At 38.1% G+C, this 19,301-nt stretch overlaps 1 protein-coding gene across 5 annotated transcripts in view; it reads left to right on the forward strand.

The window, feature by feature from the left end:
• EML5 (EMAP like 5) overlaps positions 1 to 19,301 on the forward strand; it is a 101,987-nt gene that overhangs the window by 59,110 nt on the left and 23,576 nt on the right. For all 5 annotated transcript variants that reach the window (XR_010613973.1, XM_065685869.1, XM_065685870.1 and 2 more), the window contains exons 19-27: positions 846 to 957; positions 1,927 to 2,054; positions 3,855 to 3,996; positions 5,539 to 5,691; positions 6,546 to 6,677; positions 7,619 to 7,707; positions 8,301 to 8,477; positions 9,418 to 9,619; positions 12,164 to 12,290. Coding sequence is in view for 4 of the 5 variants with exons in the window: in XM_065685869.1 (XP_065541941.1) it covers positions 846 to 957; positions 1,927 to 2,054; positions 3,855 to 3,996; positions 5,539 to 5,691; positions 6,546 to 6,677; positions 7,619 to 7,707; positions 8,301 to 8,477; positions 9,418 to 9,619; positions 12,164 to 12,290 (1,262 nt within the window). In the remaining variant the exon portion in view is untranslated. The remainder of the gene's footprint in view (positions 1 to 845; positions 958 to 1,926; positions 2,055 to 3,854; positions 3,997 to 5,538; positions 5,692 to 6,545; positions 6,678 to 7,618; positions 7,708 to 8,300; positions 8,478 to 9,417; positions 9,620 to 12,163; positions 12,291 to 19,301) is intronic.

Here is a 19,301-nt window from a genome sequence, read left to right on the forward strand (position 1 = left end):
GTACATCACACAGGAACTTGTCCAGGCGGGCCTTGAATATCTCCAGTGTAGGAGACTCCACAACCCCCCTGGGCAACCTGTTCCAGTGCTCTGTCACTCTTACAGTAAAGAAGTTCTTCCTGATGTTAACGTGGAACTTCCTATGCTCCAGTTTACACCCATTGCCCCTTGTCCTATCACTGGATATCACTGAAAAAAGCCTAGCTCCATCATCCTGACACCCACCCTTTACATATTTGTAAACATTGATGAGGTCACCCCTCAGTCTCCTCTTCTCCAAGCTAAAGAGACCCAGCTCCCTCAGCCTCTCCTCATAAGGGAGATGTTCCACTCCCTTAATCATCTTTGTGGCTCTGCACTGGACTCCTTCAAGCAATTCCCAGAACTAAGTTCTCCAAAGGAAAGTACTAATGATTTCAGTATGAGGTATACATGTTGCTTATTAAATAGCTGTAAATAAATTTCAAGACAAACTGGCACAAATATGCATATATTTGAACAATTTAAGCACTAATCAATTTTTTGTGAGTGGCACTATGTCTGGCTTGGAGCAATGAAGTGAAATGCCAAAGGGATTTTGAAGGTTTTTGGTTAGAACTTCCAAATCCAGGCCGTGTACGTGGACTGTACAGAGCTGTGCTGCTTTTGTCAGGAGAATTCAATAGTTTTGTTGCCCCTAATCTTTTAATTTCTAACATCTGTAGTTCTGTGCATTTCAGTGTTGTAGATAATCCATTTTCAGTATTGCAGAAATCACCGAAAAATTAAGGAAAGATAATGATTGATTGTATCTCGTGGGGTTTATTTATTTTTAATGATTATTATTTTATTTCCCCTAACCTCAGGGATTTGTTACTGGAGGAAAGGATGGGGTAGTAGCTCTCTGGGATGATACCTTTGAACGTTGTCTCAAAACCTATGCCATCAAAAGGGCTGCTTTGGCCCCTGGGTCTAAAGGTAACAGAGACTTTATTCTATTAAAATACTTTCTTTAGAAAGCTTACTGTGGAATTGCTTTCACCGATAGGAAGAAATCTACATTGGACGTAATGAATACTAAACATTATTTTTTTAAAAGCTTTATTGATTCTGAATAAGTCAGTTTTCTGTTGGGAGGGGAAATGGTATGCTATAGTGCCTTTGCATGGGTGCAGATCATAATATTTACCTTATTTGATTAGTTGATCTTACCCCACCCAGGCAGTTAATTTTTAAGTAGCAACCAGAGCGCCTATTATTTTTCTAATTGTGAAGTATCTTGTCTTATTTTTCATGTTTTGGAGGAGGAATGTAAAGGAGAATTGTGGTTAGTTTTGTAAGGTCTTAATATATCTCTGTCTCAGTTTTCTGTAAATGCATACGTCTTTTGAAATTATTTAAGAAAATTTTCATTACTATTATTCCTGTTTCTACCATTTATTCTTGATCTTTTTACAGTTTACAGTTTTCCCTGTGTAACATTCAGGATAGCCTTCTCTCCCCCCCAGTTTACATTAGCTGTTTTCCAATGTGTGTGGTTTGATTTTTCAAAAATCATCAGTGGAAACACCCATTAACTAAAACATTCTGCTACAGAGTATCTCACTCTCATATCTGTAAAATAAAAATCTAGATCAGAAGGTACCATAAATGCCAGCAGTATGGTAGTACAGTTAATAAGTTCACATGCACAATTTTTCACAAAGGTTGCCAATGAGTGAGGCTGAATAAACTTTGGAGATACTCAGTTGAGAAGAAAGATTAGTGTCAGTTGGGTAACTGCTAAATACTCCTAAATGAATCCAGACATTTAAGTTCTTCTATGCAGGAATGATTTTACTTATTTATTACTGAGTATCTTCTTCTACAATAAGAATGTAATGTGTGAAAAATCCATTTTAAGGGATGCTTGAAAGTCTTCTGTCTTCTAACATTTTAATGTTCTAGGTCTTCTCTTAGAAGATAATCCTTCTATACGTGCCATATCTTTAGGACATGGTCATATTTTGGTGGGCACAAAGAATGGTGAAATATTAGAGGTGGATAAAAGTGGACCAATAACTCTGCTGGTTCAGGTACGTGTTGAATTTCAGTCAATAGTCCATACCACAAACACTGTTTTCTTTTTCAAGTAAACACTGTTGTGGAATAGCAAGCATTTAAATTACTAGTGAAGTTAGCAAGTTACTATCACTGTATAGATTTTTTTTTTTTTTTTTTTAATGCTAGGCTAAAACATTATGACTCTTTAATAAGCAAAATAGATCACAGAATTTCATGTACTGATTTGTTCATAAAGTTCATCCTTCCAAACAGAGAGAGATCATATTCCTGTTAAAACAAGGCGTATGAAACAGTGGATCCTCCACCAAAATCCGTACTAGCTTTTTCTTAGTACTTATTACACCTATTATTTTAAAAAGCTGTCTCTTTGAAGCTGATTTTTAGATTTTATCTGTAATTAAGTAAAAAACATTTTCATTTTCTTTGCCGTACCAGAGACCACATTTCTTAAGCCCGACTACAGAACAGATTTTTTTACATCATATTCTGTGATTTTCTTTCACACTTAGATAAAAATTTGTGGATTTTTAATTCACACTTCTGAGCTTCCAATACAATATATAAAGAACTAGATTTTTTTTTTTTTAAGAATAGGTTAGAACAAAGGTAAAGAAACACTGTAGATTATAGAGTTATAGAGTAGTTTGGGTAGGAAGTGACCTTTAAAGGTCATCTTGTCTGATCCCCCTGCACTGAGCAGTGGACATCTTCAACTAGATCAGGTTGCTCAGAGTCCTATCCAACCTGACCATGAATGTTCCCAGGGGTGGGGCATCCACCATCTCTCTGGACAACCTGTGTCAGTGTTTCACTGCCCTCATAGTATAAAATTTCTGCCTTTATATCTAGTCTGAATCTATTCTTTTTTAATTTAAACCCATCACCCCTTGTCCTCTTGCAACAGGTCCTCTTAGAAGTCAGTCCCCATCTTTATTTATAGGTTCCTTTATGTACTGACAGGCTGTAATAAAGTCTCCCCAGAGCCGCCTTCTCTCCAGGCTGAACAACTTTAACTCTTTCAGCCTTTATTCGTAGGGGAGGTACTCCAGCCCTCTGATCATTTTTGTGGCCCTCTTCTGGACCTTCTCCAACAGGTCCATATCTTTCCTGTACTGAGGACTCCAGAACTAAACACAGTACCCCAGGTTGGGTCTCATGAAAGCAGAGTAGAGGGGCAGAATCACATCCCATTACCTCTTGGCCATGCTCCTTTTAATGCAGCCCAGGATACAGTTGGCTTTTTTGGGCTGCAAGTGCACACTGCTGGCTCATGTCCAGCTTTTCATCCACCAGTACCCCCAAGTCCTCCTCTGCAGGGTTGCTCTCAGTCCCTTCGTCCCCCAGCTCTATTGATGCTAGGGGTTGCCCTGACCCAGGTGCAGGACCCTTGGCCTTGTTGAACCTCATGCAGTTTGTGTGGGCCCAGTTCTTGAGCTTGTCTTGGTCCCTGCGAATGGCATCCCATCCCTCAGGCATGTCAGCCTTCCCGCAGAGCTTGGTGTTGTCAGCAAACTTGCTAAGGGTACACTTGATCCCATTATGTCACTGGCAGAGATGTGGGTGAGGATTATTTCTCAGTAAAAGTTTTCTCTAGTACTAGTTACTGTAATTTGCACTTTAAATAGCAGGGTAATGTTTTTTTTTCAGGTGTTCTATGTTTCTATTCAGATACTTCTTTATAATCCTCTAAAGATACGCATATTCTGCATGTTCTCTCTTTGTTGATGCTGGTGGGTTTTTAACTTCCTTAAATTTATTATTTCGTATTTCAGTTTAAAATGCAAAATCATCTTATTCATTGTATTTTTCAGGGTCACATGGAGGGGGAAGTTTGGGGTCTAGCTACTCATCCTCATTTACCTATTTGTGCCACTGTAAGTGATGACAAAACTTTAAGAATATGGGATTTATCTCCTAGCCATTGTATGTTAGCTGTTCGCAAATTGAAGAAGGGTAAGATGCTTAGTATGAAAAATTTAACTGAATTCAATTGATATTCACTAGTGTTATGAATCTTTCAAAAGCAAGGTTGAATAAATTCCTTTCTTTGCTCAAATTATTAAAAGTAACATTGAATTTCTCTTCTTTGTGTATGTTAGAAAAATCTGGAATGTCAAGGAAAGAAAAGTCATAAAATTCTTACTTGTATACTACATAACTATATTTTATTTTGACAGATGGGAAATCTGTTTTAAGTGACATCTGGCCTTAACAAGCTTTTTATGGTAACTGTGCTGTGTTAGACTAAGTTATACAATAGGCATTATCTTTTTGGTGTTCAGAAAAGCATTATGGGAAGCTTAGTTGAAGATGATTTGGGTTGATTAACGTAAATGTAAGAAGAGCTGTGAGCTGGTACAAGCAAGGATTAAACAAAGTTTCGAGTTGGTGAAGTCTGCTCAAGTCTTTAAAACTGATATTTTTTAATATTTTTAAAAGTAGTTTTGCAGAAAAATAAGGACTGCAATGACTTAATTTGCTCATGAGACATTCTGAGATGCTTTGACAATCTTAGAAAGCAGCTGCCTACTGTAGAGAAAGAGCTGGATACTTCTGCAGACTGCAGTGATGGAAATACGATAATATTTGGTAATGAAAAAAGGCAGGACTTGCCAATTGTAAGAAAAATGTCTGTGTAGCTGAGGAGTAACTGAGGAGCAGAAAGCTCAGGATGATCTAGCTGATTGCAGGATGACAATTTTGTGTGATAGATATTTTTCCCAGCGCATAATGAAGTATTCAGGTAATTTACAAGAGACTAATCAGAATCTTATTTGGTGTACAGTTCTCATCTGTGTTCAACTGAATGAAATTGAACTGGAAGTTGAGTGTAGAGAAAGAGGAGCTACAGGGTAGTGAATGAGAAGCTGTGTGCTGGAGTCAGCTAAATAAAGGATTACTGTCTACAAGTTAATCAGAGGAACAAGTAGTAGAGAAAACTATTTAGGCTAATGGAAAATTCTGGCATGAAAAAAAAAAAACCAACACGTGTATAAGCTGACCATAAAGAAATTTAGATTGGAAATTAAACTGTCCTTCAAATGAAACTTGACATGTTTATTAAAAGGACTATATGACATAGTGACCATGATAGCAAACAACTGGATTCTGTGAGTCCAGAAGGTCCTTTCCAGTTGTGTTCTCTTTACCAGAGCAAATGGTAACAAACAACTGGCACCAGAGACTAATAAGGAGAGAAAATTTAAAATACATAGACAGTAGTGATTAATCTGTATTACTAAGGTAGTATATATGTCAATTAGAATGCTAATAAATTGTAACCTAAGAATCTGGGGTTGTTTGTGTATTGATTTGCCAGTAGCTTCTGTATGCTATCACAGATTTAGAACTTGGAAATTATCTTGACAACTTCTAAAAAATTTTATTAGACTATATACTGTAAGAAGAGCTTTCCTTTGCTACTGGAAAAATAATTTTAAAAGAGAAATCATGCACTGTAAATGTACCTGAATGCCATTTCTGTATTCCTCATAGGAGGCAGATGTTGCTGCTTTTCTCCTGATGGAAAAGCATTAGCCGTTGGTCTCAATGATGGAAGTTTTTTGATAGTTAATGCAGATACCCTGGAGGATCTAGTCTCTTTCCAGCACAGGAAAGATGTTATTTCAGAGATCCGTTTTTCTCCTGGTAAGTGATTGAAAAGAAGATTTTTATATCAAGGTAGCTTAAGCACACTTTGTAACCTTAAAAAAAAAAAAAAAAAAAAAAAAAGTAGAGATTTGTAGTACTTTTTTACATGTAGCAAACAAGCCAGGAAGGTTAATATTAACATTTTTGAAAAATACTAGGTTTCAAGGACTATGTTCCTCATTTGAGGATGAGATTATTGGAATAAGCTTGCTCATAGTAACCTCCTGAATACAACACTCAGTTTTAAAACATGAATATCCAGCAGCCTCCTTAGGTCCCTAGGGTTCCACTTTGAGCTGCATAAATTTGGCTCTTCACTGAGGTTACTGTTAGCTAATTAGAATGCTTGAAACTGTTGAGTCAGAAAGTTCTGGTGGCATCTCTTTTCTTCTTTCCCCTGTGCAGTGCTTAGCACTCCCAGTGAGGCTAGGTAAACAGTATGGCTCTTATTTAGGAACTTGGATATATGGCCTAAACAAACTAATAATACTGCTTTAGTGAAAGTAGTTTTCTGTAGAAGGAATTTGATGCAAATTACTGATACTGTTTCTCATGCAACATTACTTTCTGGTGCCTAAGCTTTACCACTTTCTGAGTGCAATAAATGTTTATAAAGTTTCATCAAATATTTGTTACTGTTTGAAGATGTAATGATGTAACGGTTGTGTATTTCATAGTGATTTTGATTATGTGATATGAGCATCAGTCTGTCAAGGACTATGTATAAATTAGCAAGCTCATTTCAAAGAAATCTGAGTTGTATATTGCTCAATTCCAGAATGTACTTGTGTTTAATATACAGAGCACTGCAGTTTTTGAAAATGTCTTGTGTTTGTACTGCTGTGTTTTAGGGGCTGGAAAGTACTTGGCTGTGGCATCCTGTGATAACTTTGTAGATATTTACAATGTAATGAGCAGTAAACGAGTAGGAATATGCAAGGGAGCCTCCAGCTATATCACACACATGGACTGGGACATAAGAGGTGAGTAACATTCATTCTGAAAATCTGCTGGAAGATTGATTACATTACAGACTAAATACAGTACATCTGCAGGATGAATTTATGCTATTGCTGACAGATTTATTTACTACTATTTATATCATTACAATATGTATTTCAAGGAAAAACTGTCTCTGCATATTGGTTTGTTTGAGGAGTTGTTGTTGGTTTTTTTTTTTTTTGCCTTTTCTGTGTTTATTATTTGACTTCTACTTCCTGAATAATGCACTGTGTAATGCAGTTGCATCTGTAGCTCAGGAATGTGCATCCTTGTCAAAAACACCAGAAAGACTGGGTCTTAATGCGTGGTTAATTTAAATGCTAACTTTAGTCCTGTTCTCATACAAAAACAAGGCACTGCAGTTGTGCAATCTATTAGTTCTGCTGTTATTCCTCTACATAATCACTTTTCAAACAGTCCAATTTAATTTGAAAGTGTGTTACAAGTTATCTGCCTCTGAGAATTTTGAAAGCAGGAAGAGGACAGAAACATTAATGAGAATTTCACTCAGAAAAGTCTTATTATAAAGGCAAGCAGGAGTCAGCTTCAGCCATTGGCCAGGCAGCGTGAGTTCAGCCCCAAAAGCACATGCATGCTGGCCAGCCAGTTGACACAAACAGGCTCTGAATTAGACCCAGTACATTTTCTATACCATCTGATAGGACAGCTATAAACGGGAGAGAAAAGTGGTGCATTATGAGAGTTTTCAAAGGGAGGAGGAAGGACAGTGAACTTAAAAGGTCAAAGGATGCAGATCTTCAGAAGCCCATACTTCCATGTCCTCTGTTTACATATGCAACTTTTTCCAATGGAAAAAAATAATTTGTTTAATGTTGTTAGCAACAATTTCAAGATAATATGTTTTTGTTTTAATGGAATTTTCTATTTAACGTTAATATACAATATGTAATATGTTTTATAGGGAAGCTCTTGCAAGTCAACACTGGTGCTAAAGAGCAGTTGTTTTTTGAAGCTCCTCGTGGGAAAAAACAGACAATTCCTAGTTTGGAGGTGAGGAAATAGACTGCCGCCTTAACTTGCTTGCAAATTAGAGTTACGGTACAGTACAACTGTCTTACCACATAAGAGGGAATGATGTGTAACAAATGTAACTGGTCTGTTGAAAAAAGCTTCTGTTTTGGCATTTGCTGTCTTTTTTTTTTTTTTTTTCCTTATTTTTTGGACATTTGGTTGACTTAAACTCTCATAAAAATCTCATTGGACTTCTGTATGCCTCTTTTGGTACCTAAACACCTTTAAAAATCTCTTGCAGATGAGTTAGCCCAAAAGGCAGGGTTGAGAAAGGTAAATTTTTTTATTTTTACTTTTTATCTTGCTGAAGGGCAGGTAAGATCAAGATTTTTTAAATACTTTTAGGGGGTTTGGAAGTTAAGAGAGGTGAAATTAAGTATTTCAAATGAAATCCTGAATAGACAGGAAATAAATGGTTGATATGTTCAGATACTATCTTTTAGATGTGATGTATCTTTCAATGCAAGAAATCCATTTTTCTTGAAAATGGATATGAAAGAAAGCTGCCTAGGGAAAAGCATGCTCTGTCTTAAATGGTATTTTTTTTTTTTTTTTTTTTTTTTTTTTTTTAGGTAGAAAAGATTGGCTGGGCATCATGGACAAGTGTTTTGGGCTCTTGCTGTGAAGGAATCTGGCCCATAATTGGTGAAGTCACAGACGTAACTGCTTCATGCCTCACTAGTGACAGTAAAGTATTAGCCACAGGAGATGATTTTGGATTTGTGAAACTTTTTCGATACCCTGCTAAAGTAAGTAATTTTCAGCTGTTCATGCAGAAGTTTGGTTAATAAAACTGCCTTTTCAGAACTATAAAAACTCATCACTCAGAACAAAATAATGCTTTTATAATTTTGTCCTTATGATCAAAGGTGGCATGTAATATTACTCTGCAATTTGCAATGCATTAAGCTTTGAGTTAATAAGAATAACCATTCCAAGTCAGACTGAAGAGTCATTTCATGTAATGTCCTCTCACTGACAGTGATAAATGCATAGGAAAACCTGTAAGAATGAGAACGGGACAGTCACTGTTTAATAATATCTTAGGCATTAATATTCTCAGTGTGTTTTTATCAGCATCTTTTTTAGCCCCTTAGGCCCTTGTTTTGAACACAATTAACACTTTTTTCCTCACCTTCTTCTCACTCATAATTTTATAGACTTTCATTATGTCCAAACTCGGCCAGCTTTCTCTAAGATGAAGAGCTTTAATATTGTTTAATCATGTATCATAGAAAATCAATTCCAGAAGCACATTATATTTTTATTGCTCTTTTTGGACCTTTCTAGTTTTCCTGTATATTTATCAGTAAATGTTTTCAATTTTTAATATTTTGCCATGCTAGGGATGGTAACAGTGCACAAGCATTGACTCAAAATATTCTATATACATTTTCTTCTTAATCTGTTAGACTCTTTTGTCTCTTAGGAAAAATTATGCAGTGTTTATTGCTGGAATCTGTTTACAAACAAGTTCTTGCATGCTTGGTATGGAAATATGGTTATCGTTTCATGAGATTGCTATAGGAGAGGAACTTGGCAAGTCATGTAATACATACAAATGCAAAGCAGCTGATGCATTAACTGTAAAGAAATTAAGAACATGCTGCTTATGTACTGGCAATTCATTTCTGTTTTATCTAGTAGACTGGTTAAATTTGATCTGTGCCTTTTCTTCTCCCTTCTTAGGGAAAGTTTGGAAAATTTAAGAGGTATGTTGCTCACAGTACCCATGTAACGAATGTCCGCTGGACCTATGATGACAGTTTATTGGTCACTGTTGGAGGAGCAGACACCTCTTTAATGCTGTGGACTTATGAGATAGAAGGACATCGGGATAGCAGGCAGTGTGACAGTGAAGAATCTGATCTAGATTCTGAAGAAGATGGAGGTCAGTAATAATTTATAAAGCTAGCTGGATCATGCTATCTCAGGAAGACTTGAGATTGTTTTGATCTTAAGTAGAGAAAATGCTTCAAAAATGTTAAGTAAAATTTCCTTTTGAGCAAACGACTGATAAACTGTTGTGAAGAAAATGATAATAAAGTGATTTACTGCTTTGATTCAGAGTGTATAAAAAGACTTTTGACATAGAATCATAGAATAGTTAGGGTTGGAAAGGACCTCAAGATCATCTAGTTCCAACCCCCCTGCCATGGGCAGGGACACCTCACACTAAACCATCCCACACAAGGCTTCATCCAACCTGGCCTTGAACACCGCCAGGGATGGAGCACTCACAACCTCCCTGGGCAACCGATTCCAGTGCCTCACCGCCCTCACAGGAAAGAATTTCCTCCTTATATCCAATCTAAACTTCCCCTGTTTAAGTTTTAGCCCATTACCCCTTGTCCTGTCACTACAGTCCCTGACGAAGAGTCCCTCCCCAGCATCCCTATAGCCCCCTTCAGATACTGGAAGGCTGCTATTAGGTCCCCACGCAGCCTTCTCTTCTCCGGGCTGAACAGCCCCAACTTCCTCAGCCTAAGTGCCAATTACAGGTAACTTAAAAATCTTTATAGAATTACAGTTTAGATTTGGGCCCTAGGTCTAATGGAATTATGTTGAAATCTGTATAATGCAAGATTGTAGTTATCTTGATGTTGTAGTGTCTGTTTCCATAACATGGAAAAATTTATTCCAAGATAATATCAGTAGTTATAAAGTGGTAATTACATTTTGTAGAATTAACTTTTGTTGGTTTTGCCATACGTAATGTGGCATTTTTTTCATGTTATTATTCCAAGGGTTCATGAACCTCCAAATTTGTTCTCTCAGCTCCCAAGTGCTGTTTTTCTCCTTGTCAATTCCTCAGTCTTCAAGCATTATTCAACTGTCACTGCTACTGTTTATATAGTTCTGCGTAATAAATTAGCTTCAGTTTTCACTAAAACCTGTTAGATGACCTAAGAGACACTTTAAATATTAGAGGCATTGTCATGGTTTAAACCGAGCCACACAGCTCATTCACTCACTCCCCCCCCTTTCTCCCTCTTTCTTTCCTTCCTCCCTGCCCCCCCACCCCCGCTCCTGGAGGGATGGGGAGGAGAATTGAGAGAACGTAACTCCCACAGGTTGAGATAAGAACAGCCCAGTAACTAAGGTATAACACAAATCACTACTGCTACCACCAATGATAATAATGATAAGAGAAAATAACAAGGGAAGAGAATACAATACCACCGCGAACGAGTTCGACCCATCGAAGAGAGCCCGTGCCCTTCCGGCTAACTCCCAGTTACCTCCCTGGGCATGATGTGCTGTGGTATGGAATACCTCTTTGGCTCTCTTGGGTCAGGTGTCCTGTCTCTGCTTCCTCCCGGCCTCCCCTCGTCCCTGGCAGAGCATGAGACTCACGAAGTGCTTGGTCAGAATAAACATTACTTAGCAACAACTAAAAATGTTGGTGTTATCAGCTCTGTTCCCGGGCTGAAAGTCAAAACACAGCACTGCACCAGCTAAGAAAGAGAAAAACTGACTGCTCCTGCTAAACCCAGGACAGGCATATTAAACTTTCATTGGAGATAAAAACTATGCACTGTCTTTCTGCTTAAAAATCCTAAAGAGTACATCTGCAAAGTAATTTAATTGCCCACAGGGGGGACTTGGTCAGCTTTAGCTTTCTGAATCAAAAATTGCAATCTTCAGAGTTTTTGTCCAGCTTCTGCCTATGACCTGTTAGCACATCTTTGCTCAACAACCTTTCCTAGGCTCTAGTGCTTTACACAGAACCCTCTTAAGCTGTGTATTCAAAAATACTATAAAAGAAAGAAGTTAATCTTTACAAGAACAGACATTGACTTATTTTTCAGAAAAAATTCTCTTCATCAAGTCCTAGTACTTGCAGTTAGAGTCGAGAGCTATTCTTAAGTTGCCATTAGTAATCTCAGAGTTTGTGGGGGGGAAACATGCCAAAAGGATGGTCACAATCCTGTTACTATTTCACCTGTTAGCTTTTTTGCCGTATTTAGTAAACATCATCTGGATGTGCCTGACTGTCCCTCCCCAAGCATTGTGTAGGAAACCTGTGCAGACCTATAGATTCCATCCTAATGATGAATCCTGAAATTGAGAACAGCGTGGTGCTAAGTCCTCCAGAACTTAACAGCAGGTGTCTTGTAGTGAGGTCCTTTATTAGTGACCCTGAGTTAAGGCGAAGCAAGCAGAAACTGGGTATCCTTGAGTATCCCTTTAATCTTTGTTAACAATTTTTTCCACAAAGATATTGTAGAGAATTTTTTTCTTAGAATGTCTCATTAACAGTGTTCATTATTCCCAGCTGCTTTCTTTCTGTTGTGTATGTATGTTACTAATAATACATGGTATAATTGTTCCTGTATTATAGTACATTGTTGAAACCTGCACAAATTAACAAATTATGATTTTTTTTTTCCTGGTTTCTTGTTTTTGGTACTTTTAACTCTGATTTTGTTAGGTTATGACAGTGATGTGACAAGGGAAAATGAAATTAACTACACCATCAAAGCCTTATCAACAAACATTAGACCAATGTTTGGAATTAAGCCTCACCTGCAACAAAAGGAGCCAACCTTAGATGAAAGGTAATTGCTAAATTACAATTCCAGCCAAGAAAGCAGTCTGGAAAGATGATTAACAGTAAAATATAATTATATTGGAATATATATACAACTTAAAAGGTTCTGTATAAAAATAGTTGAAATGCTTCTTCTGTGGAAAGTAACTCCACCAGACTTAAGAAAAGCCTTTCCAAAGGACTAGGCTGTATCTTTTTCAGAGAGCACCAAAGACTACAAATGATGTATAGATATTATTATGTTTGAGGAGTTTCTTGAGATAATTATTTGCTGATATTTGATAATACATTTTTTTTGCCACTTAACACCAAGTGATATCTAGGGATGGCATTATAGGCATGAATGCGTACAACTGTTTTATTGAAAACCAGCTCTCAGTTTTTTTATTTCGGCAACAAACTAATTTGACTAATTTAGCTTCAACTGCTCCTTGCATTGTGTCTGTCTCCAGGTAACTTCTACCTTTCTTTGAAAAATTCTTTCCATGGTGGTTCTGCCTTTACTATTAATGAGTCTTGGAAAATGAAGTGGACTGCTTTGCAGTGTTAGTTGCATTGCTTGGTTTTCTATTGTATGCTTTAGAGGAGAAGGGGGTGGGGAGCAGAGTAGAGTAAAACCAGTGAGTAAAGTAGAGAAAGCGAAATTATTTATAACCACTAGAACATAACCAGTTGTAGAATGTGCAGCTGAGCGCAGGACCTTGAAAGATGTCAGCAAAATAAATGTGGATAGTGTATGTGAGGGAAATGGAAAGAGATTCCTAACATGATACTGTAGCAATTGAGGAAGATTAGTATTAAAAAGAGGAAAGTGTGGAAAACATGGCACAGTATAGTTAAGTGTAACAGTATAGAGAAATAGTGGTTGGAAACTTCCTGCAAGAATGTGAGGAGTTCTGTTACAATGTACATGCCTCTTTCCACAGTGAAGTTAACAGATCTGTGATGCCTTTGTTGAGAAATGCAACATGACTTACGTAGGTGTTTTGATCTCATCTTTTTTTTTTTTTTTTTTTTAAGTTTTGTTGCTGAAGGAGATAATGGATGCCTGTGTATGAAGCTGTAGCTCCCTGTCTTGCATTTAAAATTAGAAACTGCCTTTCTGTTTATTAAATAATTTATGTGGAAATCAAAAATAAATACTGCACATGGCATCAACATTTTGAGTTTATATTTACTGCTGTTAATGAAAGGTATGATTTGTGATTTTTAAGTGAAATTATAAGCCTCTGGTATTTCTGTCAGTAATTGTTTCTGGAAGATAAGTGAGTTGTGTTTTTCAGTTTCACGTAAAAATATTAAAGAAAGATCTGTTGTAAGGTAACTAGGTTCTGATTCAGAGCACATGAAAGTTCATAAAAGGATTTCATTGCCTGTGTTGTTTAAAAGTTTGGGGCCCTGAAATTTGACAGAATTTTTTTTGTGAAAATTGGAACCAGAATATGGTTGCTGCATGCATTTTAACTTCTGTTTTGCTGATGTTAATACTGTGTAAGCTTAGGAAAGGTTTTAGTAAGTCTGCTTTCATAGATACTAATTTTATTTTATTTTTATTTCCCTTTCCTTTTGCTTCATATGAAGGCAGGGGGTAGTCAGGTAAGTTCATTTACACAAAGTCCAGGATCAAACACATTTTAGTAACTTAAGCTGCTTGGAAAAGTAGTGATACTTTGAAATAGAAGTGAAGGTTTTAACTCTTTGCTATTAAATAGTAACTTGTTAATGGGTGGAAAAGGGATAAGGGACAAAGAATAAGCCCAGTTCTCAGTCTGAGTGGCTGTGAGAAGGGTGCTAAATAGAGTATCTGGGGGGAAATTATCAAGTCTCCTCCTCTTTTCCTCATGACTTTGGAGTGGCTAGGGAACAGCTTCACTTAAGTAGCTTATACACTCTAACAAGAAGCCTGACTTCTTGTGGACTTCTGTAAGACTGCATCACAGTGTTGGTCTAGAGGTCCAGCATGGAATAAGATGTGCAGGGAGCACATTGCAGAGATGCCTGAAGTGGCTGTATAAGCAGTATCACCGTGTCTGCACCACTGTGTTGGAGCTAATAAAGCTTCAGGGACAACAGGAGTGTTATTGACTTGGCTGCAGCATTTTACGTACCGATGCATCTGTACTAAAGCATCTGACCTGCTAGGTCCAAGTATCATCCATATGACATGCAGAGTAACTAGCTTGGGTGCCAGCAGTAGGTAGTAATAAGTAATAAGAATATATGCATACTCAAAAACATACTCTTACGTTTGTAGTAGAACAAATCCATAGGTTGTAGGGCACCCTTCAGACTGGTAGACTAAGCTGCCAGGACACTTGGACCTACACAGCCTAAGAAAGGAGAACTCCCTCATACGTACCTGGACCCTGTTTCCACAATGAAATCACATCCCTGTGGTGATAGATGATAGAATTGTGTTACTCTCTGTGTATCCTTCTGCAGACAACTTGACACAATCAAGAAAGCCACAGTCTTGATCTAAATTTTTAAATCCTAGAATAATAGAATAGTTAGGGTTGGAAAGGACTTTGTCAGGTTGGACGAAGCCTTGGGTGGCATGGTTTAGTCTGAGGTGTCCCTGCCCATGGCGGGGAGGTTGGAACTACATGATCTTAAGGTCCTTTCCAACCCTAACTATTCTATGATTCTATGACCTTAAGATCATCCAGTTCCAACCCCCCTGCCATGGGCAGGGACACCTCACACTAAACCATATCACCCAAGGCTATGTCCAGCATGTCCTTGAACACCACTAGGAATGGAGCATTCACACCACTGTGTCAAATTAATTCTGGTTTTAGGCTTTTTAAAAAATGTGTATCTGTAAAGTCGGTTTCTTTGCAAGTTATACAGAACATGTATAACTCACACAGACTTTCCTTCTGCATTGGTTCATTCACAGAGTATTTGGGTATACTGCTGTGATGAGTTGACCCTGGCTGGACACCAGCTGCCCACTAAAGTGGATCTGTCACTCCCCTCGTCAGCCAAACATAGGAAAGAAAATGTTAACAACGGCTCGTAGGTCAAGATAAGGACAGGGAGATCACTCAGTCACAGGCAAAAGAGGCTTACCTTGGGAAAAAAAAGATGTTTAATTGCCAATCAAATTCGTGTAGGGTAATAAGAAAAACGAAATCTTCAGACACCTTCCCCCCACCCCTCCCTTCTTCCTGAGCTTAACTTTACTCCCAATTCCCAGCCTGCTCCCCACACAGTGGCACAGGGGGATGGGGATTGAGGCTTCTTTGCTTCTGCCACTTCTTCCTACTAAAGGGGAAGACTCCTCACACTCTTCCCCTGCTCCAGCTTAGGAGCCCTCCCATGAGAGACAGTTCTTCACAAATTTTTACTTGGGTCCTTTCCATGGGCTGCAGTTCTTCATGTACTGCTCCAGCGTGAATCCCTTCCATGAGGCCACACGTCCTGTTGGAAACCTGCTCCAGCGTGGACTTCCCACAGGGTCACACAACCTCCTTTGAGTGCATCCACCTTACTCCCATGGGAGGTCCTCCCCAGGCTGCAGGTGGATATCTGCTCCTTCATGGGCCTTCATGGGCTGCAGGGGCACAGCTTGCCTCACCATGGTCTGCACCACAGGCTGCAGGGGAATCTCTGCTCCAGTGCCTGGAGGACCTCCTCCCTTCCTTCTTCACTGACCTTGGTGTTTGCAAAACTGTTTCTCTCACATATTCTCAATCCTCTCTCTGGCTGCCATTGCCCAGGTTGCTTTTTTTTTCCCCCCTTCTTAAAAATATTGTCCCAGAGGTGTTACCACTGTCATTGATGGGCTTGGTCTTGGCCAGCAGCAGGTCTGTCTTGGAGCCAGCTGGCATTGGCTGTATTGGACACATGGGAAGCTTTCAGGAGCAGTGTCTCCCTCCTCTCCAAGTACATCTGTGGCATTCTGTGTTATACTTAGGCTTGTTACATGGACTGCCAGACATTAGAAGAGATATGTTTCATGTAGTAACACTTCATTAAACCCCTTGTATTCTCAGGATCACATTCTCCATGCTAGTGTAGAAGTAAATGCTAGTGTAGAATGTGCTTCTGAGAATGTTTTTCAAGTAATTTTGAGTTTGTGTATAAAGAAGATTCCTTATCAGAAAGTTACCTGAATCTCTTTTCTTACTGAGTGCATTCTCTATGGGAGAAGATGGAAATGAAGACAATACCAAAAATGTAGTTACTACTTAAGACTGATTAGTGATGTGCCCTCTGTATAGAGGGAATATGAGTTTTAGTATCCAGATTATTAAGTGAGAGAAACAGTAGAATACTAAAGCATACCTGAAATCTTGTCTGTTTCTTAGTTCTGTCTCACAAAAGCACATCTGTGAGGGCAGGAGTATTCCAACACCATGGCCTGGATTTAGAGTCAGAAATTACTCAACTGGGTATCAAAAATTGATGCACTAAGATTATTTTCATTCTAATGTTACTAGGTTAAGTTGATCTCGCCTTTTACATTGTAAGTGGTAGGGTGACATAGGAAATCGGAGGCTTAGGCTGTTTGTCCATCAAAACTTCATATCACTAGTTGGGTCAAAACAGTGTCACTCCTTTTTGCTAAAGCTCTACAGAAAGGAATGAAAGAATCCCTAGGGTCAGAAAGAGAAAATAAGCAAAAAAGGCTGCAAAACACTGCAGTCTGGTGAGCAGGTAGTTTCTCTGTGAAGTATGGAACGTGGGATTCTACATTCAGTGTAGCATAATCATTTTCTGCCAGTGTTTCTTTAATTCAAAATGTAAACACAGTTTCTAGAACGTGCACACTACCTCTCCATCGGAGGTAGGGTCCTGTTCTCAGTTTCCTTGTTTGGCTCACAAAATTACTTTCTTTTTCCTTGCAATAGCAGGAGTTAAAAAAAAAATGAAAATATAACAACTGTTTTCCCCTTCACAACAGCAGTTTTCCTAGGAGCAGTGGGCATTTGTGTATCTTAGTAATTTTTATGGCTAGCACAGAAGTTAACCTGTTTCAGTTTCTCACCATCCTAACAGTAAAGAGTTTCTTCCTTATATCTAACCTAAATCTCCCTCTATTTAAGTTTAAACCCATTACCCCTTGTCCTCTCGCTATAGCTCCTGATGAAGAGTTCCTCTCCAACATCGTTGTTAGGTCCCCTTCAGATATTGAAAGGCTGCTATGAGGACCCAACCTGTAGCTAGCTGTGCCTGGGATTGCCTCAAACCAGGTGTAGGACCTTGCACTTCACATAGTTGAACTTCATGAGGTTGGCATTGGCCCACCTCACAGGCATGTCACATTCCCTCTGGATGGCATCCCTTCCCTCCAGTGTATCAGCTGAACCACATAACTTAGTGTCATCAGCAGACATGCTTATTCCATGAAGTTAAACCTGCACAACCTTTCTTTGAGTAATTCAGGTGCTGTGTTTGCCAACTCTTGAAACACTTGATATACTTCACAGCTTTTTGGGTCTGCTTCTGCTTACTTTCTATGTTTTTGCCGTAGTACTAATTCCTAAGAATTCTATTCTAATGACAGCACTTGTTTGTAATTCCCATTTAAATGAATGGGAGTTTTCTGTAAGAATAATAGGTTTATATAACCTCTGAAGTTATGAATAATCCCCTTGTAAAAAGAAGTAAGCAAACTAGAAAGCAAATATAATTACTTCTATTAATAATCCACAGACACCTAGCTATCAGCCAAACTTGTATAAGTAATCCTTTTCTCTTTCCCACCTGCTGCTGAAAAGAGGTTCCAGGTAATGCTTTTATTTTGCTGTCTAGTCTGTATTTTACTCTCATCTCTCATTTTCCTTAAAAAGCCATCTGTCATGTTGGGTGCTATACCATGCACCTTTCACTCTATTCATAGGATATATGAAAATAATTATGAATAATCACTGTCAAGAAGCACTGTTTAAAAACTAGCAGGTTTCATTATCTTCTAAGAAAATCAGACGTAAGAAGTTACACAAGTAACTCTGAAAATCTTGCCAAGAATAAATGGAAGGACCTTTTCCTTTTAAAATTAGTTCATGCTTGCCGACACCTTTGGGCAGTGAAAGTCACTTTATGCTGAAGGCTAGTGCAAAATCAGTTCCCAGTCCCCCAAATTATGAGATGCAGTTATAGTGACGCTCACAGGAAGGGACTTCTTTTGTACTAACAGCTGTAATTTGCTCTGCAAAATCATGTCCAAAATAACACTTGGATTATTAAAAGAGAATTAAATGTTGATTGACACTGTCATAAGTTACCATGGAACTTGAAGAATTGCTGTCAGTTTATATTAACCACAAAAGACCATCCCTTTTTCTGTTAATAATTTTAGAAACTCAGTATCAATACTAAAAAAAGGGAGTGAAGTACAACAGCATCATGCAAGACAATATGGGTAGCAGTGTCAATAATACTGAAACAATGCCTAAAACCATAAAATGGGGCTTTCTTTGTTTCACAAACTACTTCAAGTGCTTGTATTCCATTTTTACGGTCTTATAACAAGAAATATATATATATATATACATGCTAAGTGTATTTTAATGTTGAAAGTAAAATGCTGATATTAAGGTATATATTTTCCCTATGATAGATGGCTGGAACTCTCCTTCCGCATGTGCAAACTGATCCCATCCATATGAGCATTCACCCCAAAATGTTATTCATGCTCTCCTTCCCATCTTTTTGCATGCAGTTTTTGAGCATGCAACCAGTTATGCATGCAGGTACGTGACCATGTTGTATTGGCCATTATTCACTTGCCTGCACATTAAATAGTAAATGAAAAACACCTTTAGCTTTCACACCTTTAAAAAAACCCTTGTAATTTGCATTCTAGTTCCACTGCTCTGAATTAATACAGACTTAGCCTTTCTTAGGTGGGTACTTGTGTAAATTGTATAGGTGACCTGTGAGATAATATGGCTGAGTGTGAATTGTCAAGTCAGGTTTTATTGACCATTGTACATTCACTTGATTCTTTTGTATGGTAATGTACAGACGTAAATACACTCTAATGATGGGCTAAGGATGAATATCA

The sequence above is a fragment of the Lathamus discolor genome, chromosome 6 (genome assembly GCF_037157495.1).
Source record: "Lathamus discolor isolate bLatDis1 chromosome 6, bLatDis1.hap1, whole genome shotgun sequence".
Taxonomy (NCBI): Eukaryota; Metazoa; Chordata; class Aves; order Psittaciformes; family Psittacidae; genus Lathamus; species Lathamus discolor.